Raw genomic sequence first — 24,405 nt, 5'->3', positions numbered from 1 at the left:
TGATACAATAAGAAGTACATAGCATCACCTATAAAGTATTCTTGTCCCCTCTCCCAAATAAAAACATTGAACCCTGATCTAATCAACCCTGTAGATAAAATTTCTAGTTTCCAGAAAACGTGGCAGGGGGTTAGAGGAAATGTGTTAAACAATGCAATGGGAACACAATCAGGCAAAAGGCAGATTCAGAATGTGGGAAATTATAAAGAATAAATGACCTCTTTTCCGGTTTTTGTGGCGTGAGAAGTCATGAGCAGCAAAGTCTCCCGAGGCGGTGCGGGAAGTCCTGCTCGGGAACCGACGCAAGCGCCGGAAGTTTTTGGAGACGGTGGAGTTGCAGATCAGCTTGAAGAACTATGACCCGCAGAAGGACAAACGCTTCTCGGGCACCGTCAGGCTTAAGTCCACTCCCCGTCCCAAGTTCTCCGTGTGTGTTCTGGGGGACCAGCAGCACTGTGACAAGGCCAAGGCCGTGGACATCCCCCACATGGACATCGAGGCGCTGAAGAAACTCAACAAGAACAAGAAGCTGGTCAAGAAACTGGCCAAGAAGTATGATGCCTTTTTGGCTTCAGAGTCTCTGATCAAGCAGATCCCACGAATCCTGGGCCCGGGCCTGAATAAGGCTGGCAAGTTCCCTTCCTTGTTGACCCACAACGAGAACATGGTGGCCAAAGTCGATGAAGTCAAATCCACAATTAAGTTCCAGATGAAGAAGGTGCTGTGTCTGGCAGTGGCTGTTGGCCACGTGAAGATGACCAATGATGAGCTTGTGTACAACATCCACTTGGCTGTCAATTTCCTGGTGTCACTGCTCAAAAAGAACTTGCAGAACGTCCAGGCGTTGTACATCAAGAGCACCATGGGCAAGCCCCAGCACCTGTACTGAGGCACAGCTTAATAAACCGTACTGCTACCGTTAAAAAAAAAAAAAAGAATAAATGACCTATTTTCTTCATACAAATAAAAGTAATGAAGGGTGGAGAGGGTGGAAGGAGGCGAACCACTATAAATGTGAAAAGACTTTAGAAATACATATCAAAGTATTAGGTGGACCTTGTTTAGATCCCAATTCAAATAAATTTAACTGTAAAAAGATATTTTTAAGACAACTGGAGAAATTTCAAAATGGACTGGGCATTAGAGGCTGTTAGAGGATAATTCTCCATTCTTTCAGGTGTAAAGTATTAAGAGGAGAATTGATACAATGCTTGAAACTTAAAATACTTAAGCAAAAGCAAATGACATAAGATTGGCAAACATCAGGAGGCTCATTTTACCATTCTCTCTACTTTGGGGAATTTAAGAAAACTTCCATAGTAAATGTTCTTTGATGATTTGGTTTGGTTCCTCCAGAAGTTACAGGACAGTCTTGATAACTTTATGAGGAAGTCATATCCCTTACCATCAATTCTTTTAAGGCCTGATTTAATTCAGAAGATCCAGCTAACCAAAGGAAGAGACAGTTCTTTGCACAAACCGTAGAGAAGGTGAATGAGCAACTCTGTCAGGTGTTTAGGAGCTGGCAGCACCAAACAGAGGAGGGAGGGTTGTGTGAAATCTCGAGACCTTCCACAGCTGGCTTGACAAAAACATGAGCCAAAGTCCCTCACCCAGAGCACAGACCTGCTGGCTGGTTTCTCACTCCTCCTTGCCAGCTGACTCCAAGGGTCTAAGAGCCTGCGCCCCAGCTCCCAGGAGCAGAGGGTAGGAGAAAAGAGGCAGCCCCACTTGCAGATGGAGCCAACAATTCTGAGCCAGCTGTCCTGCTCCTCCTAGGACTCCATGCAAGAGGCCCAGAGGCCTGACGGCCCATCACTCGCGCGCCAGCCTGGGAACATTCCCAGCCACCGCACCAGTCACTCGACTCCCAGCAGTGAACAATCGCACTGGATCGGGCAGATTTATCAAATTGTTTCATTTTTGAAAAGACAATGTAAATTGGGAAAAATATAAATGTGGACTGGGTACTAGGCATTAAGGAATTGTTAACTTTGCATGATATGATTATGATACTATGGTTGTGGAAGAAAATATTCTTGATTTTAAACTATTAAGGGGTAACATGTCACGATAACTGTAATGTACTTTAAAATCCTTCAGCAATGAAAATAGTGAAATGTTAACAATTACTAAATAATGTCGGAATTAGACTTGCTTAATTAAAATGCTTAAAAAACAATGTAGTGCTCATGAGAATATGCGTAAGTTCCACACAACTACTCCCATGTTTTGCATATGACTTTCCAATCTTTACTTAAACACACGTTCTTCAAAAACTGCAGTCAAGGGGGAGTGGTGGAGGGTAAATGCAGACACCTGTACTTGAACAACAATAAAATAATTTTTAAAAAAGAAACTGTAGTCATAATGGATAATTATTTTTATTTGGCTTTTCCCATTTAATATTTTCATAAAGTTTTCTGTTTTATCTCAATAATAACATTACTTTATAATATACCATAATATTGATCCTAAATAATAACTGTAATTTTGATACTTAAGTTGCTTTTTTTTCCTTTTTTTTTGCTATAGGATTTAATGCTGCAATGAAAAACCATGTGCTTACAGCTTTATGCTTTTGTTAAATTGCTAAATTGTTTCTCTAGAATAAATTCTCAGAAATATGACATCTGGGCACAAATATATCAATTTCAAAACATTATTATAATTTTCTTAAATGTTTATCTAATTTTTATACTTAAGAATATTTTAATGTTTTTTCCCTCTGGTTATATTTTGCTTGCTTGTTTGTTTTGTTGATTATGTTCCATTTATTGGTGAGATCATATGGTATTTGTCTTTTACCACCTGGGTTATTTCACTTAGCATAATGCTTACTCTCCAGTTTCATCCATGTTCTCCAGTTTCATCCATGTTCCTTGGATAGGAACTCCTTCTTTCTTTCTGCTGCATATTATTCCATCATGTAATTATACCATAGTTTTTTTTTTATCTACTCATTTACTGGTGGGCACTTTGGTTGCTTCCAGCACTTGGCTATTGGAAATTGTGCTGCTATGAATATTGGGGTGCATAGGTTCTTTAGAATTAGTGTTTCAGGATTCTTAGAGCAAAATATAACCAGAGACATTGAAATAAAGAACAAACCGGCAGTAACCAGAGGGGAGAGGGGAGAGGGATAACAGGGAAAAGAAGGGGAAGGGTCGTCAAGGAACAGGTAGAAAAGACACATGGACAAAGCCAAAGGGGGGAAGATTGAGGGTGGGAGGTGGGGGTGAGTGGGAAGCGGGGAACATGGTGATAGGAAAATGGAGACAACAGTATTTGAACAATAACAAAAAAAGGAAAATTTTTAAAAAGAATATTTTAATGTGCATATCTTCAATTTCAATGAGAAAGAACATGTTTGCACATCTTTCTTTACCAGCAACTTAACTCTTATTATTTGCCATTTAATTACTGAAATCACAAAGCTTTTTCCTAGATTTTAATAAGCTGTTTGCATATTGCTCTTACTTTCTGTCATATGATTGTTATTTTTTAGTTTACCTGAGTTTTGTTTTTGTGAAGGGATAACATAGTTTTTGTTATGTATATATTCAAATGCATCACTTTTTTTCCCTTTTTTTAGGCTGTATTTCTCAATGAAACAAAACACCTCTAAGATCATCTTGACTGAAAGTGCATTTGCAAATAGCCCTTTGACACAGTGTGATACTACTTAACACTTTGTAACTATCCTATCATTAATACACTTGACTCCTTACTCTCAGTTACAAAATCCTATCAAAGTTATCTCACAGATATTTAACTCTATCCTCCCCTCTCCATCCCTATTATCACTGTCCCTCATCATCTTTCAAGTGAAATGTTGAATGCAACTGCCTCCTAACTGATCTCCCCACCTCCAAAACACAGTCCTCTGGCCAGGCAGACTGCCTAGCAATGCCAGCTTACACCTTCCAGAGGCCCCTCTCTTATGGCCCCTGCACAACTCTCCAGTCTCTCAAAAACAATTAGCCAAAATGCTGTGCATGTTTACCTTATGCTAAGCACTTTGCAACTATTAATTAAATTAACACCCATAAGAACCTTTTAAATACAATGCTACTGTTGTTTCCATTTCGCAGATAAGGAGACTGAGACATATAGAGGTTAAGCTGTTTGACCAAGTTCCCATAGCTAGGAAGATGCAGAGCCAGGACACAAACTTAGCTCTGCCTAACTCCAAAGCCCTCTTAACCACTGCACCACACTTCCTCAGAGATACACCCTCATCTCTCAGCAATACCTCCTGCCTACCACTCTGAACCCCTGACCCCCAGCAACACTCACTGCACTGCCTGGAATTTCTCACACATATCTATGCTGCTTCTCCACTCAGTCTCTTCATTCATGCTATTCTGCCTCTTGGAAATGTCTTTTCATCTCTCTTTACCCTAGACCTAGGTGATTCCTACCTATTTTTTAAGACTCAGTGCAAGTGTCACCTCCTCTGGGAAGTCTTTTTCTATTTAACTCCTTCCCCACCTTCACTCTTTTCTCTCTCTGACTGAGGAGGTGCCCTTCTTCTATACTTATCTCCATCACTATTCCTAGCACACCGTGTTATCAGTTTTGGTCCTCTCTTTGCCTCTTCCACTGGGCCATGAGTAGCTTGAGGCAACTTTAACCATCCTGTGTTCCCAGCCACTGCAGTGGCAGGCTCTTGGTGCTTCATCATAGAGTTCAGAGGAATGGGAAACTCAAAGAGTGCTTGATCGATTAAATCTGGAATACTTGCTGAATATCTATATCGAAAGTATTATGTCAGGGATATTTTTTAAAGCTTGGACTGGGACACTCAGAGAAGGCTACCGAGAAGAGGGGAAATTTAAACGTGGGTTGAAAGATGAATTAGGCTCAGAAAGCTCAATGTTTGAGCAAATATCTAGGCTGGGGATGGTGGCTAGCAATGAAAGGCAAAGCTGACTAGTTGATCTGCTTCCTCGTGATCCTGAGCTCTATCTGACCAGCTGTTACCTTATCTGAGTACAAGGTGCCAAATTCAAGTTTTATTCCAGGGCGTTTAATCTTTCAGTGGGGCATCTCATCTTAACTCTCAGACCATCTCTAGGGCAGAAAATCATGGAAATGCTTCTAAATCAGTTAAAAACCTACAGTCTGTTAGATCATGAGATATACTAATAATGACAAAATGTCAGAAACATGTGCAGCCCCATGTAATGAATACAACAACTATCCTAAGGTCATAGAGGTCATCCTACAAAATACATGTCATTCTGTTTACATCAAACACAGAAAACTCATTTACAAGTGAATGTCATTTTCATCTTTGTTCCATGGCCAAGTGCATCTCATTTGCATTCGTTTGTTTCCCTATTGGAGTGCTCGCCACTCTTCTACAGCTGGTGTGGGTTATGCTCTGTACCTGCTATTTACCATAGGCCCACATACCGCTCCTTGAGTTACAGGCCTGAATCATAATCCCAAAGATGGGTTTAGGTAGGTACTTTTAACACATTATAAGAAAATCAAAATTTGATGGTACTGTTGATAGGAGAGAACTTTAAAAGTTCAAATGCCTACACACACAAACACACATTTTCCATGTTAGGCTAACATTAGGAGTTCCATGTTGCCTGGCCTGGAGAAGTACAGTTCTATAGCTAAGATCTCCCATGGAATCTTCGCCAAATTCCCAAAAGAACAAAAAGAGTGGAATGGAGGTTCCATTTGTGTCTCCCTATTGCAGATATGTTCAAGAGCTAATGGCTTAACTCTGAGATTTCCAACCACAGAGAGAAAGAGCAGTCAGTCAATTTTCCATCTCCTGGAGGTCGGGCTGGTTCTGACACTATCATGGCCAGTTCAAAGTTTTCACTAACAGCCTTCCCAATATAATCAGAACAATGACACTTTCAAAAATATCTGCATCCCACCTACAAAATCGCTTTGCACAAGTTATTCATTGAAAAATTATTTAGAGAAAACAACACAAATATCCACCAGTAGAAAAATTGGTTAAATAATCCATGAATGTCTACACAGTAGAGTATACTATGCAGCAGTAAAAGAAAATAAAAACAAGGAAGCTCTCTTTGGACTGTTCTGAAAAGACCTCAGGATACATGAACACACACACACACACACGTGTGTGTGCATGTGTGTATATATGCATGTATGTGTGTATACACATATGCATGTGTATACATGTATGTACATGTGTGTGTGCATATGGGTGTGTGTCCATTCTAGGGTGTTTATCCTTATGAAAAGAGACACAAGAAAAACAAGTGGTCAGGTGGTTACAAAGTACAGATCCAGATTTTGCAGGTTCTGACATTCACAGACTGGGAGGGGACCATTTTAAGAAAAAGAAGACAAAATTAGGTACAGGTCTTAGAATGAACTCATGCCAGTGAGCATAATAATAAATCCATCTCTGGTAATTACCTCTAGCTGGACAGGAGTATACAGAAATGAGATTGAATTAATACTCCTAAATATAAACTTATTTATATAGTTATCTTTGAACATGTGATCATATTACCTACTTATAAAGCAAAATTAACTTTTCTGAAAAATGCCACACTATAGCTGTTCAAGGTGTCTCCACCTCCTTTCATTCTATCCCAACTTTCTTGTTCTACTTTGGTTTCATTCTGCCGCCTGGTCCGCACTGGGATTCTGCCCCAGCCTGGCTCTTCCCACATGATAATGTGCCTGGCATTCTGTTTGATTTTCTTTCTGTATTTCTCTCTTTCTGATCACCCTCAGCTCTACCATCAGTGGAGCAGCTTCAGGCCAACCCAGCCCCACCCCTGTACCTTGCCTGGTCCAGACTCCCAGGAATACGGCCTGGTACATGTGAAAAAAAGTTTGAAAATTGATTGAAGACTGGGAAATTTTTTAGGTCCTAATCCGGGAATTTGGGAATTCTCTCTCAGGGCATAGTTAGTCTTGAAATTCTCAATAGAATCATACTATCACACTTTTCTTTCTAGGATCGTTAGGACCACAGGTGAGCCACCCTATACTCACCCTTATACACACATCTTTGTGTTTAATAAGACCAAGCCAGGCTAGACTGAACTGAACAATTTACCTTACAGGGATTTACCAGAATTCAAATAATTTCAAGTACATAACAGGCTAGAATGATCGTTAATTTAGGTCTGGTTCAACTGAAACAGCCTTGGAACCGATTGGTCTTTCAGCTCACCTTATCTTTATCCTTTAAAACAGTCACTGGATCTAGTTATAAAACATGCAAACTAAGTTCATGAACACTTCCAACATTAGATGACAGTGTTTTAAAGAGGACATATAGCCCTGGCTGGTATGGCTCAGTGAGTTGAATACCAGCCTTCGAACTGAAAGGTTGCTGGGTTTGATTCCTGGTTGGGGCACATGTCTGGGTTTTGGGCTAGGCCCCCAGTTGGGGGTATCTCTCATGTATCAATGTTTCTCTCCTTATCTTCCCCTCTCTCTAAAAAATAAATAAAATATTTTTAAAGAAATAAAGAGGACATATAGCAGCATTTTGAGAGTGAGGCCATGAAGTGGACAGGGCTAGGAATAAATCTTGGGGATGTTTCTAGCTGTTTGTGCAATGTAAACCTCATTTCCTTTACTTATAAAATAGGTTGTTATACAGATTAAACAGATAAAGGAGATTTAATGAAATGAGTGCTGCCAAGAAAACCTCAAGGCAAAGCTACTTTTTTCTTACATTATGAGCAGAATATTGGCCAATATGAGTATCATGAAGTCTAAAACTACCAATTAAAGACAATAATAAACAAATTGATTTGGGAACAACGTAAGTGCACAATATATGTACAAACACCTGTAGATGGCAAGGCCAGTACTCTGAGATCACGTATCAGCATGTTAGCTTTAAATAATTCAGAAAGTGTGTGTATGTGTGTGTATGTGTGTGTGTGTGTGTATATATATATATATATATAATCTTAATGTATTTTCTTGTCTCTACATCTTCTTGATTGCTAAGGCATTTCTTTCTCCAGCTTTCTGAAAATTATAGATAGGCTCATAAAATGTGACATCCTACATTGATTCATTTCTCATTGAGTTGACTTTTAGCATACCTGAAAGCATTTTGTTCCTCACAGATGTGTTCTGCTACAGTCCAATGCACTCAAGTGAACTTAAACCTGACCTGGTCATGTCTCCATTTACCTTAAGGTGATAATTCAAAAATCAACTGCTCAGTGTCAAGTATAAAAGCTTATCTTTCTGTCGGCTGTCAGGGATTTTAAAAAAAAAAGATTAAAAACTGTCTTTGACCTTCACTATGTTCTTACGCAAAGCCATCTGCCATTGCGTCTCTCTTCGTTATATCTCCTGTCACATTAGACATTTCCACCTATGGCTTTCTGCACAAAGCACTGGCATTGAGTCCCTCCCGCTCCAACACAGCTTCTCATGGAACATTGTAATTCAAGTCATTCTCTACTTAAAGTAGCTTCTGAGAACATTACTGTTCTGCCAACATTAAGAATAAGAAATCTGTGTTTGCAGCCATTTCCCATGATACTGAATTATGCAAAAGCATATGTGGATAGGAGAAAAGTAGAAAATACTCAGGATATTTGGATATCTAATATATTTTTAATAAAGGCTCCTCATTCTACATGGAAATGGTCCTTTTAATCTGTTTGTGGTTACCAAAAATCTGTCTTTATACTATCACTTTTATATTCTTAATAACTTGCACTTTAGTTTCTATCTACTTACATAAACGCTTAAATTGAAACAATTAAAACAAATCGTACCTGAAATAAAATCAGTGTCTTCAAAGGGTTCACACCCATATATACAGTCCACCCAATCTCGGTCCCTTTTTGAAGGGAATGCGGATAGTTTGCAAGCCAAAAGCATTAACAAGTTGTCTATCCCCAACCAGTTACACCTAATTTGAATTAAACTACAGTCGCAGATGACAGAAGCGCTCCTTTCATCTTTTGTAGAAAGGTCACCCACCCCGGAGCGGGCGCCACGCTCCTTCTGGAACTAAATACGGTGGCCCCCGCCGTCTGTTGAGTACTCCCCTTCACAACTCACACCTGGGTGGCCAAGGGTCAAGTCTGACCCCTCGATGGCGCCAGTGCCTCTGCCCCCTTCCCTTTGGGGAAACAGCAGATGGTGAGGGCGCTCTGCACTGGTGCCGCAGCTCCCCGCCAGAGCCCGGCAGAAGCGCTTAAACACGGACTAGCTGGGCTCGCAGCCGTGGGGGGTGGGGGGAGGCGGGGAGTGGTTCCCGGTTCCCGGTCTCCCTCCTTTCTGGGTCTCCTGACTACACCTAAATGCCAGGAGACTAACAAATCTCTGCCCCAAGGCGGAACACGAAAACCCTCGTTCCCAGGGAGAGCAAAGCTGTGAGGCACAACAGCGCTACACGCGCAGGCTGACTGACACTGTAGCACCTACCCAGGCGGCGACACCGCTCCTGGGCTAGGGGTTCCCAGGAGGCAGCGCCTGTCCAGACCTTCGTGCTCCGCCAGCTCGCCATCAATTGCAACCCCGGGTCGAAAAGATGAGCCAATTAGATCGCTCTGACTAAAGAATCTCGGCCAATCACCGCCCTCTCTGGCCTGGAACCCCAGCATCAGCACCACCGATGCTCCTGCAACTGACCTGAGCCGCAGTTCTACCCTGGAGCCCCACCTCTACTCACCTCCTTGCCTTACGGTCTAGACAGTAAATGAACTTTCCCCAGAGCAGAACCTTGAGGAATTGCAGCACTTGCCATCTACTCCTCTCTCCGTCGGGCTTAGGAGAGGAGATGCACCTCCGCTACATTCTTCTGCTGAAACTCTCACTCGACTCACAGCCAAGCATTTCAAAAATTAGTGAAAACAAAGAATATCCTTCCTATTCATTTAATCGCTGTGAACCATTTGAATCCGTGTCTGTGCTCGAAATAGGATTGACGGTGGGGCGGGGTCTGAAAAAGTTTCTCTTTAGAGAAAATGTGAAAGAGCTTTATTTAATGGAATTTGAGTTTATTTGGGACTAAAAGTGAACCAAGAAGAGAGGGATCCATGGAGTGCCCTTGTAAGAAGATGCTAATGCTTATCTAAAAGGGCGGCAGCCCTTATCTGCTCCCTTGATGTCTTCAGGATGAAATCACAGAGTAGCTAGAGTTATTTTAATACAGTTATGCAGGCATAAAGAGATTCAGTGATTGACAGACTGAATATAGTGTTTGACTTGTGGGTCCATAAGGTTATAATGGATTATAATCAAAGTTTGTTTAAATGTTGAAAGAAAACAAAAAGTCTGGATCCTACCAGATGTTGAATTAACTGCAAGCTCTGAGTGGTTTAAATAGGGAGGAGGGAAGCCAAAGAGACCACCCCCTAGACACAAACACACACACACCCAGCTCCTACACACAAACTCACTTCTCTTCCCTCCATTTCTCTTCTCTTCCCTCCATTTCTCTTCTCTTCTCTTCTTTCTCTTCCCTTCCTTTCCCTTCCCTCTCTTCTTCTCCTCTCTCTCTCTCCTCCTCCCTCTTCATTTTATACTGTTTATCTTTGGGTCTCTTTCAATCTCTGCCCTTCCTTTCTTTCCCCTTCTCTTCCTTCCTTCTTTCCTTTCTCCTCTTCCTCCTCCAGCAGTCTACTCTCACAGCATTGTTTGAGAACTTAATATTCATCATGTTTGATTCTATGCAGTTTACCTGCATTAGCTCAATCTTTACAGCTACCTTGTTGTTTATTTCATCCTGTTTTACAGGTTAGGAAATTGAAGCAATAAAGATATTGGCCTGAGATGTCAAACAAATAAGTAATGGAGGCAAGCCTGTAACTCACCACTATCTGGTTTATTTAGGTTAGCAAAGCATTTTAATCTCCAAATTAACTAAACAAATTATCTAGATTGTTTAATATCCAAACAATCTAGAGTCTTGCACTTCTAAAAGGCATGAATCCTCCTTTAAAAAACAAAAAACAGAAAACCTTGGCACAAAATATTCAGTTAAAATCTCAGAAACTTCCAGTGGTTTTAGCACAACCCTCAAAGTTAGTTGTGGTCATCAGGATGAGAGGGACTGAGGGTTGGGAGTGAGAGCAGGGGAAAGAAGATAGGAGATTGAAAGAAGTAATCTGAGAAACACTAATTCAGGTGAGCCATTTGAAGTAAGTGATATTGTTGGATTGTATATCACTGATTTCACTTTGCCATTGAAATAAGTAATTGAATTAATTAGGTATGAGAGTATACACATCCATGGACATGTACACAGGTTATATGATACAACCTATGGAGAATCACAAATGACCTGCAATTAAGAGTCTTTTAAATCTGTGTTCAATTTTCATTTTTTTTTATCATACAGGTATCAGTTTACAAAGGGGAAAACAGAAGACTGGGGATGTTGTTTTTGTTTGTTTGTTTCATAAAGTCTTTATCAATTTAAGTGTATTTCCTTTTACCAAACTATTTTTAACTTATTTCTTTAGAGTCTATTTTCACACAACAATAAGAGTTATAGGACTTAGTACTGAGCTAGGAAATAGGAAACAAAAATATGACTTTTCAAGCTGATAAAAAACCTTTACTGTGCTCACTTCAGCAGTACATATACTAAAATTGGAACAATACAGAGAAGATCAGCATGGCCTCTGCACAAGGATGACACACTAATTCATGAAGCATTAAAATACAAAATAAAATATTTTAATTTTTCGTACATTTCAAATCTGGACAGCCCTTCCCACTTTCCTTGATTGCTTACACTATCTGATTTCAGAAACGTTTTCCAATCTATAAGAATAGATTTGGTTTTAAGCAATAATTGCTTCAAATGGCAGGACCATGATACTAAGCAGTTAGTGAGGAGCCCTGGGCCCTTGAAGGCCAGGCTGAAGAGACAGATGCTTGGGTTCACTTCCAGTTCTGTGTGGCAAAGCTGTCTGAACCTGATGGGGCAAGCTCACAATGATCTGTAGAGAAGAAAGAATTGCAAATAGCATAAGGATCTGGAACAAAGTAGGTCCTCAATAAATGTATTATTAGCCCTGGCTGGTGTGGCTCAGTGGATTGAGTGCTGGCCTGTGAAACGAAAGGTCGAGGGTTGAATTCCCAGTCGGGGCACATGCATGGATTGCAGACCAGGTCCCCAGTTGGGAGTATGTGAGAGGCAACCAACCAATGTTTCTCTCACACATCAATTTTTCTCTCTCTTTCTCCCTCCCTTCCCCTCTCTCTAAAAATAAATGCAATCTTTAAAAATAAAAAATAACAATAATAAATGTAAAAATAATAATAATAATAATAATAATAAATGTAGTATTATTGTCACCATATGTACATGTTAATCCACACATTTTTGTTTCCCTTTAGGCTTCCTTTTGCAAAGCAAAACATCTTCTGGTCAATTAACATTTTAAAAAACTAAATATAAATAAGAAACCAATAATTCCCAGCCAAAGTTTTCTCAAAGAAGAAATCATCTTGCTGATCACCACCAAATCAGATGCCCTCCCTCCCAACCCTGCCTCCTGCCATGATGAGTCAAAAGGACCCCTGCCAGCCACCCAGTGATTGAGGCCATGTTCCCAACTGGGGGACAGCAGGGTGAAGACTGATGCAGTGCTCGAAGAGTCCAAAAATACAGGGCATTTAACTGACTAAACCAACAGGAGCATATCCAGAACCTTCAGTGACTTATTAGAATCTCCCCACCATCTTCTGGGAAGAGCACTGCAGCCTGGGCTCCTACGTACCTGTCCTTAGCTGAGGAAATGACTAATACTCCATTTTCCGTATAACTGCAGAGCAATCCTCCCCAGAGTGTTGTGGGGGCGGGGGGAGGGAGTGGGGGGGGGGGGTGAAAGAGTGGTTTCCAATTTTAACCCACAAAATTATACCCTCCACTAGCTAGCATTAATTGTAATCCCCTTACATAAAGTCACTTCTTCTAACTTTGCTGTTCTAACATTGACCTTGAAGAGTATATTTATTTTCTTCTGTAAAATAGGACCCATACCACAGCAGGAGGTTGTTCTTCCAAGAAGGGGGAAAAACACTACATAGAGCAAATAGATCAGCACCTCTGATAAAAATAGATCCTTGTTTAGTATTTGTTGTATGAACACTAAAAAGCGTGTGCATCACAAAAGGTACTGAGAAAGTTTCCTTGGTTTTTTAGTTCTGTCATACTGGCACATAACAAGAAATAGTGACTCTACAGTTCCATAATTCTTGTCGACAAGAAATGTATGTGTATTTTTTTCTAGAAGGTCATTAGCTTATTTCCATAAACATGAAGACACAGTATGATTAACAATGGTTTCAGAAAACAATTTTCCTGCCTGCTATCTGGGAGCTTGTGAAATGCACATATTGAAAATGGTACATTTCCGTATTGCAACACTACTTAACATTTATTTTATGAATAATCAAATTATTCAAGTGTCCTATGATTTATGGCATCTCCTCTAACATTGTTTTTCATATTAAACTATTTCTGTAAAGAATCTGCTTAAATCATTAAGTGAACAAGTCTTGTTTATATCTTTATTTTTATTAAAGATTGCACAAACTGGAACCAAGACCAAAATACTGAATCCACTGTACATCATTATTTATAAAACAACATACATCACATTTGTACTCTACCAAATAGGACATTTTCTTTAAAATCATATATTGTGTGTTCTTAAATTCATGCTTTAGATATTTTACATTTGTCATTATTCGCTTATAAATAATTGCAACTTGACCAATTTGTACACCTGCTACCACTATATATTCAGTGCGGCAAGGCGCAGTCTTTGACAGAACAGAAATGGAGACAAGTGTATGGATGCCACATCTACCCAATTGTGACTACTGTTTTGCCTATGCAGTGAAATGCTAATGTAAAATACACCCACAAAACATCGTTTCAAAAGGCACAATTTCCTCCACAGAAAAGAACAATTTTAAAATACGTGGCAGTTAAAGTGGAGCCCTCGTGGGCGCCGGCGGCGTTCACAGTAATGTGATCCTAAACCCCGACAGCAGGCAGCCTGGGTGTTTGTGGGGAAGCCTATCCGCAGAGTCCAGAGGCCTCGAGCGCGCAGGGACACAGGCCCGCAGGCTCCCCCGGACGCCAGGTTTCTTTAAGCCACCTCTTAACCTTTGCTCTGCGTTTCAGCATCGAACCCAGGACCTTTCACTGTTGCAAAGTCTGGCGCCCCACCAAAATAAAAACGACTTTGTCAACAGGGTCCTTCTTTTCACCACCAAGAGCTTCTCTATTTCCAGCACAGAACCCCCCACTTCTTTGCCCACGCCCCCCAACACACACCCTTTCTCGGGAAGAATGGTTAGGAGATGCGCTCGCCGACACCCCCGGCTTCAGGGCCACTCTGGTCGTCCGTGAAGCAGACGTCCACATCGCTGTCGTTGTCGCTCTTGGGCTCCCCGGGCTCCCGGGGGTAGTCAGGCTCCGTGCCCGGACCGTTGCCCGCCTTGGTGAGCAGGTTCTGGCCTGGGTGGCGGGACTTGACGTGGCGCTCCAGGTCTCGGCGCCGCACCAGCACCTTGCCGCAGAACTCGCAGCGGTAGGGCGTGTTGCCCTCCGCGTGCAGCCGGATGTGCTTGTTGAGATTGCTGGGGTCGCCGAAGGGCCGCAGGCACACTTTGCACTTGAGTGGCTTGTAGCCCGTGTGCGTCCGCATGTGGATCTTGAGCCCGTACTTGCGTGAGTACAGCTTGCCGCAGTAGAGGCACAGGTGGCCGGTCTTGGGCTTGCCCGCACTGCCGCCCCCGCTGCCGCCACTCCCCGCGCCACCCGAAGTCACGACGGCGGATGGCAGTGTCCCTGCGTCCAGGCGGCTGCGGCCTTTCCCAGCCGCCATCTCGGAGAGCTGCTGCGTGTGCATGGCAATCTCCCGGTCGATGCTGGTCAGGGAGCCTAGCTCCACGGGGCTCAGCGTGGCCGCCGCCGCGGACCCGCTGAAGTAGGAGATGGACTCCGGATATTTGAGCAGCCCACCGAAGTGCAGTTTGAGCGGGTAATAAGCAGCGGCGGCCGTTGAGCCATACAGCAGCTCCCCGTTGTAGACAGTAAAGGCCGGCATCACGGTGGGCAGGTGGCTGCACTCGCTCCCCGGATAGGCTTTGAGCCCACTCGCGTCGAGGCCCGGCAGCGCGCATCGCTCGAGGTGCAGGCCAGTCGCCGGAGGCAGCTGTGCGAAACGCGCTCCAGGTGGAGTGGCAGCAGCGGGCGGGGCGCGTTCCACGTGCTTGAAGGCAGACGCCTCTTCTGGGGGGCCAGGGAGCAGAGGGAAGCCGCGCAGCGCCCCAGAGCAGGGCAAACCAGGCGGAGGAGGCAGAGGCGGATTCCCCACGAGCAGGCACTTCGGCTGGTGGTGGTGGTGGTGGTGGTGAGCGTGGTGGTGCTGGCCCGCACCGCCCGCTGCCGGGTCCTCCCTGCTTCCGGGGCGCCCTCCCGCCCGACCCCCGCCCAGCAGGCCGGTCCCAGATTTGCCACCGCCCTCCTCCCTGTAGGCGTCGCCCTGCGCTGTCGCTGCCGTCCTGGCCAAACCCGCGGGCTTGAAAGCCGAGCGCACACCCGGATATAAGGCCAGGCCGCCTCCTCCGGCTGGGGAGCTACCTACGATGCCCAGAAAGTGGCCGTTCCCCGGGGCGGCCCCGCTCACGTCCAGGGGGCGGTCAAGATGCTCCTTGCTCTTCTTGGACAGCCCCCACTTGGAGAGGGGCGGCGAGGCGGCCGAGGGCGCAGAAGAGGCCTCGCGCTTGATGCTCTCCCTCGCTCCGTAGGCCTGGACCGGCAGTGGGGCCTGCAGGTGGGGCCTCAGAGTGCCCGCTGGGGTGGCCACGGCGAAGTCCTGCACCTGGGGTTTCAGAGAGAGGCGAAGGCCATCCGCGACAGCAGCAGCGGCAGCGCCTTGGCGAGACGCGTGCTCTTGGTGCAGGTAGGCGCGCCCCGCGCCGCTGCTGAGCACGCAGTGGAAACGTAGATGCGCCTTAAGGCTGTTGGGGTATCTAAACGTCCTCCAGCAGTACCAGCAAATGTAGCGCTCCTCCCCTGAGCGAGAAAAGAGTAAAAAAGCGACCCCGTGAAAGGCGAACATGCAAGAAAGAAAGCGCCAGCGCCACTAAGGCAAAACCCAGGTTTTGACCAATGGTATGGGAAGAAGCAGTAATTTTGGTTCCCGTGAATAACTGAGTTCAGTAGCCTCACTATAGCAAGGACCCCGAGAATCCCCCAAATGATCAACTTTATCACCATCTACATCATCGGGGATTACTTAGAAGCCAAGAGGGGTGGTCTGGCCTTTCCAACGAAGACTTTCTCCGGGCCTTCGGGCCTTCGGAGATCTTCGCGGGGAGAGCAGAGTTCAGGCAGGCTGGCCAGGGAAGAGACAGAGCAGAGAGCAGCTGTTGCTTTAAATCAAGTGCTGAGCCTGTGCTGGGCCTGGGCCCATCTGTTGGCGTTTGCAGAATAAGTGGCTGGCGTATGTCAAGGAGTTTGGATAAACTGAACAAAGGCCAATCTAATGGTCGTGAGCTCCTCATTACCAGGAGAGACAATATCCTGTATGTATGGGCCATATGTAATCATTCCTTTTCATAGAACAATGTCTTTTATGTCCACTATCCACCCTTCCCACCCCCTCCCAGTCTTGAACACTTTGCCTGAGGTTTTCCTGGAGCGTGACCAACTGAAGGACCACATAGGGACTATGATTTGCTATTCTTCAAAATTATTTGTATCTTTATTTCCTCTTTAACCCTATTTAATTTGATGGGAGAAAATAAAAATTCCCGTGTCCTGCTATTCTAAAAACTAAAGAATGATATTGCATTATGTTGTCGGTTTTTAATTAATTAACTCCTAGATAGCTGCACAAATCCAACTTTAGTGAAGTCTTTGGAAAAGATATATAGTTTATTTTTATTACATGAATATATTTAAGTGATGTAGATATAGATAATTAACTTGTAATAAGTGCACAATTCTCCACCAGAACCTGTATAAGTGTTTTGTGTGTCAGATATTTTTTGTGTTTGTGTGTAATATTATTAACATTAGTTGTTTCTAAGTTTTCCAGGGCCTGCGAACACAATCAAGAGAAACGTGTATGAAACAGATTCGCATGGTGGAAGTTAATATTCACTCAAAAAGGTTGTATTACATGTGTACAGAGAACAGAGATTTGCAATTGGGTGTTTTTTAAAATGTTGTGGTTTATTGATAATAGTGAAGGGAAGGATTTCTTTTAAAAAACAGTCATGTTAGTTGAGCCATAATGAAGTATCCAAAGTAAATGTCAGTCTCATTAAATTTAATGGGAAAGCTAAATTTTCCCTCCTTGCACACAAGCAGCTCCAACTTCGAAACATTACTACAGAGGAACAGTGGGGAAAATTGCAGATCTTCCTCCCTTTGTGTACTTTACTTCTAGCTTTGCATAAAGCAAGTAGTAGCCCCCAGATAACTAAAGTGAAAGTTCAGGTAAGAAGTAGTTTATTCCAGGTGAAACCACAGGGAGAGCAGAAAGAAAAAATGAGGGGAAGGTTTTGCCTATTAGGTCCTATCCTAATTTTTAATAGAAGACTTGGATAAAATTATTTCAATATTTCTGTTACCTTGTATTGAACATTCATGTAAAATAAATTTTGAAGAAAAGAGAGAAGAGGCCTGGATTCTCTTGGTGAGTATACTGATTTAATATTTTAAATAATAACCTCCCTTCTCCTAAGTTCAGAACCCCCTCTCATCACCACTTATTAAAAAGGAAGTTTTCAGAGGCTGCTCCAGAATGACTTCGCTTAATGCAAAGCCAGGTAAGCTTTGTTCCTAAAACAAAGGGTCAGTATTTTCTTCAGTCTTACTATGGAATTGGAATCTACTGAAATTAGTGAATATTGGAAGAATAGCAGTCATCCCTACTTGATTCTTCTTCTTTTTAAGGTTTAAGCAAATGTATGTTTTCAGTTTCAATGTTTCTTTTTCAATTTATCCTAACCAACTGACATGTTCTCTGGACTCTGAAATCCAACCTATGCCCAAAGTATCTAGCACACTTCGTAAGTGACCTTACCTCCTTTCCTTCAAGTAACCCTAAGGTTGTCAAGATTTCAAGCATCTCAAAGGTGGGGAAGTCAGGATTCAACATAACCCATAGATTCCCCAAAAGGAAAATGGTGTCGATGTTGACGTCTGTTACGTAGGATGTTTTAAGCTCAGTTGACTGAAATGAAACCATGAGGGCTACCACTCAAGTTGCCTTTCTCGTGTTTGAGAGCGCCTAAGGTAGAGTGTTCTGTGCAGAGATGACTGGCTCCTAAAAGGCCAGTAGCCCTCAGAACTGTTCTCCACTCTGGGGCTTTTGGCATGTTTCTCTTTCACTAGAAGAAATTGACAAAAGAATTTAATATAATGTGATGCAAGTAACAAAGTACTTTAGGATAATTTTTATAAATGCTGTACATATAAATCTACCCACAAAGTCAATAAAATTAATTTACAGAAGACAGTGGCACTTTGAAGTGATTCATAGTTCTAAATAAACTTATTCCACCTTGTTCATGAAGTGTTTCTTGGTTCCCACATTTGTATTACTTTCTTTAACCCTATTTGTAAAGAGATGAGATTGAGCAGGCAATTCAGGAGGAAAGCATACTAAAGTATTTCACAGCACTTATTATGTTGACTTTAAACATTAACTATCTTTAGGGGAAATTACAGATAAACAAGCAATTGGCAAGGAAAACAATTATGGAGGCATTAAATGAGAGTCTCAGGATCTTAACTACTTTAGCACTTCCCACCTTTTTTCCACAGGAAGTGTTCTTCAGTGTTTTGGGAAGGTTTTGAAAATGTTTTTCTCTTTAGTTACTGCACCTTAATTTGCATAAATCCGCTCTTGGCTTTGGAAGGGATCGAATAAATCTGAGAAGAAACTGGGATACATCCCAAATTCAATTTAAGTAGGGAAGGGGAAGTGCATAAATACCATTTAAATGGAAGAGGCTCAGTACCTGCCAACTGACCAGCTGAAAGTACCGTAAAGCTTCTAAAATGCTGTAGAAGTACGTTACTCTCCTTCTAACCAGTGCAGAAGAGATGCCCCTCCACTTTCTGAAAGCATTCCAAGTTTGTTATGCTTCCTGGAGCTCATGATGTGATTACTCTAATAATAAGTCAAGGTTTCTTTATTGATTCTTAGTTGGATATGCAATAGGAAAGGATGACCCCCATGAAGTTCATAAAGAGTATTTTTCTCCTGCCATGGACAGCCTGATTATTATTGTTGCTGTTATCATTTACTGTTGACTTTAAGGAGGTAGTGGTAACGTTGCTTCTCTGCCCACACAGACGGGAACAGTGAATTCAATTTTTCACAGAGCAAGAGAAAGGTTTTTTAAGTCTGGGGACCTAAAATACTAGAGGTGAGCTGCAGCCTTGCCCAGCCCTGTGGCCCAGAGGCCCTCTAAGTGGGGGTACCTTTCTCGTCGTGCGTCGGAGTTGCAATTGTGGGGATGTCAAACCACTGAGCCAAGGAGTTGGAATACCACACGGTCAGCTCCTCCCCTGGCTGGACATCTCGCAGTGCTCGGTAGAAGATCTGGGACGCAAGAAACAGGACAGCTTGCTGTCATTCCCTGGGTAATTGATCAAAAGAACAACTAAGAGGGAAAGTTTCAAATCCCTGCTCTGACTCTATGGGACCTTGGAAAAGCTCTGAACCTCACTTCCCTCATTCTCCAAACAGGGGAAATAATAATATGTACATCATAGGGTTGCTGAGACGTTTAAGTGAGAGTTGGATCTAAAGCGTTTTGCTTTTACTATCAGTGGTCACCTCAGTGAAGGTCAGGTAGATGGAACTGGCAGTGGGAAACCCATAGTACCTGTCCTCCGGGAAAGTCTGCAATAGCTTCCAGAGTCTGTTCCTGGGGGTTCCTGGCTGCCCGGATTAACCCTATCCACTCCAGAGGGGAGCCCCCCGACTCGTCCACAAGCTCCCCTCTCACCATGCGCACCTGCAACACAAGCAGTGGTCGTTCTTGCCCGCGCCACAGCCAGGCCCACAACCCAGAGAGAAAGTTTACCCCCCACCCAACTGACTCAGGAAAACGGTTGCGTTAGCTTTGACCAGACCGCTGTAGGCTGCTGGGAGCAGGGTAATTACTTGAAACCCTTGCTTGGGAGGGGAAAGAAGAGGGGAAGCTGTCTAACATAACAGTGTCCCACCTCGCCCCACCTTAGCAACACGAAGGGTGAGAGCATCTCCCACCCCCATCACCTGGGCGCATCTTGTACCAATACATCTCCTACCCCTACTCCAGTTCTCCCTCTTGCGGATCTAAGAGCAGCACAATTATCACGGTAGTGACGTTTCGAAGCCAGTGCCAGAACCCAAAGTGTCCCCCAACCCCTCTCATGTCCTCCACCCCCAATCTCCCTAAACCGCATGGAGATGCTGAAGACCCCGGCAGTGCAAATGTTTGAACAAAGCGGCCGCAAGCTGACCATTTAAAAGCAATTAAATCTCATTTAAAGGAGTAGTGCGCGGCACACCCGGCTTTAAACCGCAGGGAGATGACGATTGCGTGAGCAGCCAGATGCGGATGCCCCTGGCTGAGCACCGGAACAATTTCTTACAAGAACGGTCTAGGCAACGGCCAGCCCAAACTAGGGTCCTTTCCTATCCTACACCCCCACACCACCTTCAGTTCCCTGTGGGTGTTCGGGGAACTATGCAAGTTGGGGAGCTTGAGGGCGGACGGGGACCTTGAAAACCCCTCTCTGGTCTGGTGTCACGACCCTGTTCGGGTAGTCAGGGCTGGCGGGTTAGCGTCTGACGCCCTCCAGTTGCGACCCTGGGCACTCAGAGCCCGCTGCAGGAGCCCGGATCCTCGCCCACGGAGCCCACGTCAAAGCCACTACCTGTCTCACCCTCTATCCGTTTACCCCAAACCCACAAGCAGACATCCGCGGAAAGAGACATCTGGGAAGGTTCTAGGAACTGAGAGTTTCCCAAAGGTTATTTATTTCGGAGATGTGATTAAATTATGTTAAGGTAATTTAAGCCTGAAATTAGCATATTGAAAGAAGAAAATAAGAAAAGTCCTCAACGCCTTGACTGTTGTAAAACAGTGGAAAGCCTCCTTTGCAGAGAAAGGCCAGGGACCGGCGCGCCTCTCCTGAGCCCCCAGAGCTGTAGGGAAACCGCGAGTTCCGAGTGGTCGGGTACGCAAAGAGCCCCATGCACCCCAACTGGGTGCTCTCCCCTTTCAGCTACGTCCTCTTCCCTCAGCCCAGTCCACGTTCAGCTCTCAATTAATGCAACTTGTGGGAAATAATCAGAGTCCCCTTCCACCTGGCACAGTTAGCAGGTAACGAAAGACTCAATTACACCTTTCTTATCTACCCTCTCTACCTCTTTCCTGGGCCAGGTAAAAGGGAGGCAAACGATGGGGGTAGAAGGTCGGAATGGCTAATACCTTTTTCTTGGGCCCGGGTTCCCTGCGGTCTGACAGGTACTTGCCCAGCCTGAAGGTTCCGGGCACCGGCCCGAGGCGCAGGCCTGCCGGGATGCAGCAATCGGCACTCACGCTGGTGGCCGGAGCGCGGGAGGCTCCATTCATTGCTGCCGCGGTGCCGGGCAGGCGCTTGGACGCGCAGGGTCCTACGCTGGGCGCGAGCGACAGAGCTGCAGTGGCGCGCGAGCCAGGGAGCAGTGCCCCGACGTGCATCCTCCGCCGGCGGAGTGACGCGGCCAGGCATGCAGTGCGCCTTTTCAATCCCGGGCGGGCGCCTTTTGGCACCGCCAGCGCGAGGGCGCGGAGTTTGGTGAGAGAGTTGTGCTGCGAAGCAGCTGCAGAGTCCCACCCGAAAGGGTCACATGGAGTGGTTCCCTCAGCCCCCTGCATAATCGAGGCCTCTGAATGGCTGGCGCACAATGGTCCAGGCGACCTTCCCATTCCTAAAAATCCAATTTGTCAAGGGCGAAGAAAAGGCGCTGCTGAATCAAAGGTCCGGCGGGACCATTAATCCTCAGCATGGGGTATTGTCCTCGAGACAGTTACGATATTTTAAGTGACAAATCCACTGTATAATTTCTCCATAAATTTTACTTCCTTTTATTGTTGGCCGACAAACCAGTTTTGGGAAATAAGTGACTACTTTAAGTCTACTTGGCTGATTCCTTTGAGCTTTGGTCTACTTCAAAGATTTTTAATTCTCTCCCCTTGGCTGTATTGTAAAGGAGATTAAACAAAGAGATGGGGACTGTTTGGAGGACTTGTTAACTTCTATTGATTTCTGGCGTGTGCCATACAGAAATTAGGCAGGTACTTGATGGGAAAACACCAGAAAATACCTACACTTTTTAAATAACGACCATATTACCATTTCAGGGGATTGGGTTCAGGCCAGTCGTCTATTTAGAACAGCTTTATCGTTCCTCCGGTTGCGTCCTGATATATGAAGCGTCGGGGCCACTTTTGGGAGACGAGGTCAGCTGTGCGTAACTGGTCTCAGGTACTCCCCGGCCGCACTGCTCTGGAGAATGGGAAGCAGCTGCAGGATCCCGGCTTTTCGGGGTATCCCGCAGCCTGGCCACACCGGAGGGAGAAGAGGGGTTATGCCCGCTGGGTTTTTAATCAAATCTCCCGCACATTTCAACCAACTGCCCCCAACCCTGATTTGCGTTTAAGTTTAAAACGGTGAAGAAACCCTTGGGGCTAATTTCCTGAGAACCCATAAGCCAGCCTAAAAAAAAGGGAGCAAACAAACAGAAAACCCTCAACAACAACAAGCCCTCTAGCAAAGATGGGGGAAATGAGGTCGAGGGGGGCGTTGGCAACCCCTGCCTCTAGCCCAGTTTATGAACTAGGAGAAGGATACTTCAGAGTTAGAGCGCTTCTCGTTTTCTTTAGGGGAAGCCTCCGATTTGTGTAGGGGCATTTATTTTCATAATCTATAGCCAAGTAATCTAGTTAATCAGATATGTGTGACAGTTCTGTTCACACCTGCCTCACTCTGCTAAGCCCAGATACTGCTCCCCAAATCCTATGTACCTGGGCGCGAGCCCGACGCGGAACTCCAGGCGAGGCCTGAGTGACTCTAAGTTCCCGGCCTGGTGTCTGTGGCCCAACCGCTGTACAAATGGGAGGAGGGCTCCCAGCAGTCAGCCAAGTGGAATTCTCCACTCCGCTCTGCTCTGCCCTAGGAAGGTGCTGTTCTTAGGCTACCGATAGGGTGACTCTGATTAACAACAGCGGCAGGACGCAAGGTGGCGACACCTGTAACTCAGCAGTTTGTCCCACAGGCCCTCAAAAAATTTCCCTGTGGCATGGCTGGATGGAGACCTGAGTTCGCTTCACTGGACACGGCCAGGAGACTCGGGGTCATTCAGTTTGTGCTGTCACTGAAGACTCAAGGACCCTTCCGTGAATTGCCTCAGAGCCTCAGTCTCCAAATCCTTACAAAGGGAATGATAATGCAGACACTTGGCTTCCACCCAACGGCTGTGAAGGTCAGCCGCAATGATCTACAGAATGAATGGGTTTGAGGCACTCCCAAACTCGTGGTTTGCTTAATGGGGCAATCCTAGCCAGGTCTACATGATACACGGATGGCCGGCCTCCGTGCTAACTCCAAGGTCTGTGCAGACGCGGCTGCTGGGGCGGAGAACAGAGGCACTCGGAGGGGCTGAGTGGCCACATGACGCAGTTCCTCTGACCCTGCAGCCACGCCATGCCCAGGGCCACTTTCTGAGGGAGCTGCCACTGATTTTTCCCCTTATTCCTCCAGATGCCCCTCCGCGGGCCACGAAAGCTGCCTGCGAGGGAGAGAAGGGAGCCTTTGATCCGGTGGCCCATGAATGGCAAAAGCCGGGGGAGGGGAGGAGGAGAGGAAGCCATTCCGAAGAGTAGAGGGCAATAAATTTAAGCCATGAACATGTCCCTCTAACCTCTGGCCTGGCGACTCAGGGATGACACCCAGTTTAAATTACCAGGACTATGAGCGGGAAGGGGCGAGCGCGGGGCCTGGTTTCGGGGGCTCCTCCCTGGCCCTCCTTAATGAGTGAAAAAGCGTGAACGACACGCGAACAATTTTATCAATAGGACCATGTAAAGGCCGACTGTGAGGAAAGTTATTTATTAATATAGCCAATTGTGGCTGGTTCCCAGCCCCACGAGAAGAAAGGGACTGCGCCAGAGGCATTCACACCAGCTCGCTGAGTTTTATTCTGTCCTGTGGCTCAGAGTTGAAGTTCCCCAAGTGAAATAAATTGTCCACAAAGAAGGGAAGGAACACATTTTCTTTTATTTTTCCTCCCCTAAAAAGCAAGGGTGAAACCAATCTAATGTGCCCAGTGGAGCAAGATGGGCCGTGAAAAGCTGGGTGTTAAAAGTAAAAGCGGGCTGTGC

General features: G+C 44.9%; 1 protein-coding gene, 1 non-coding gene and 1 pseudogene across 3 annotated transcripts; 2 read left to right on the top strand and 1 right to left on the bottom strand.

Annotated features, from left to right (window-relative positions):
• Nucleotides 1-242: 242 nt before the first annotated feature.
• Nucleotides 243-926, top strand: LOC112297321 (large ribosomal subunit protein uL1 pseudogene; annotated as a pseudogene). The gene has a single exon (XR_011650575.1). The product of XR_011650575.1 is annotated as a large ribosomal subunit protein uL1 pseudogene (transcript).
• Nucleotides 927-11,562: 10,636 nt separating this feature from the next.
• Nucleotides 11,563-11,669, top strand: LOC112297460 (U6 spliceosomal RNA). The gene has a single exon (XR_002974032.2). It is a non-coding gene; the product is annotated as a U6 spliceosomal RNA (small nuclear RNA).
• Nucleotides 11,670-14,315: 2,646 nt separating this feature from the next.
• PRDM13 (PR/SET domain 13) lies at nucleotides 14,316-21,615 on the bottom strand. Its single transcript, XM_053913567.1, has 4 exons — nucleotides 21,472-21,615; nucleotides 19,876-20,007; nucleotides 19,469-19,589; nucleotides 14,316-16,042 (listed from the first exon to the last, which is right to left on the bottom strand). The coding sequence occupies exons 1-4, from the start codon at nucleotides 21,613-21,615 to the stop codon at nucleotides 14,316-14,318; spliced, it is 2,124 nt and encodes a 707-aa protein (XP_053769542.1).
• Between the last annotated feature and the right edge of the window lie 2,790 nt (nucleotides 21,616-24,405).

The sequence above is a fragment of the Desmodus rotundus genome, chromosome 11 (assembly GCF_022682495.2).
Source record: "Desmodus rotundus isolate HL8 chromosome 11, HLdesRot8A.1, whole genome shotgun sequence".
Classification (NCBI taxonomy): domain Eukaryota; kingdom Metazoa; phylum Chordata; class Mammalia; order Chiroptera; family Phyllostomidae; genus Desmodus; species Desmodus rotundus.
Note: the sequence above shows the minus strand (reverse complement) of the source record. Positions and strands in the feature narration are given on the sequence as shown.

Coding starts and splice junctions, on each gene's coding strand:
- PRDM13 (XM_053913567.1), bottom strand. CDS start 21,615: ATGAATGGAGCCTCCCGCGCTCCGGCCACCAGCGTGAGTGCCGATTGC. Junction 20,008..21,471: donor AACCCGGGCCCAAGAAAAAG/GTATTAGCCATT, acceptor CTTGTGTTGCAG/GTGCGCATGGTGAGAGGGGA. Junction 19,590..19,875: donor CAGACTTTCCCGGAGGACAG/GTACTATGGGTT, acceptor CTTGCGTCCCAG/ATCTTCTACCGAGCACTGCG.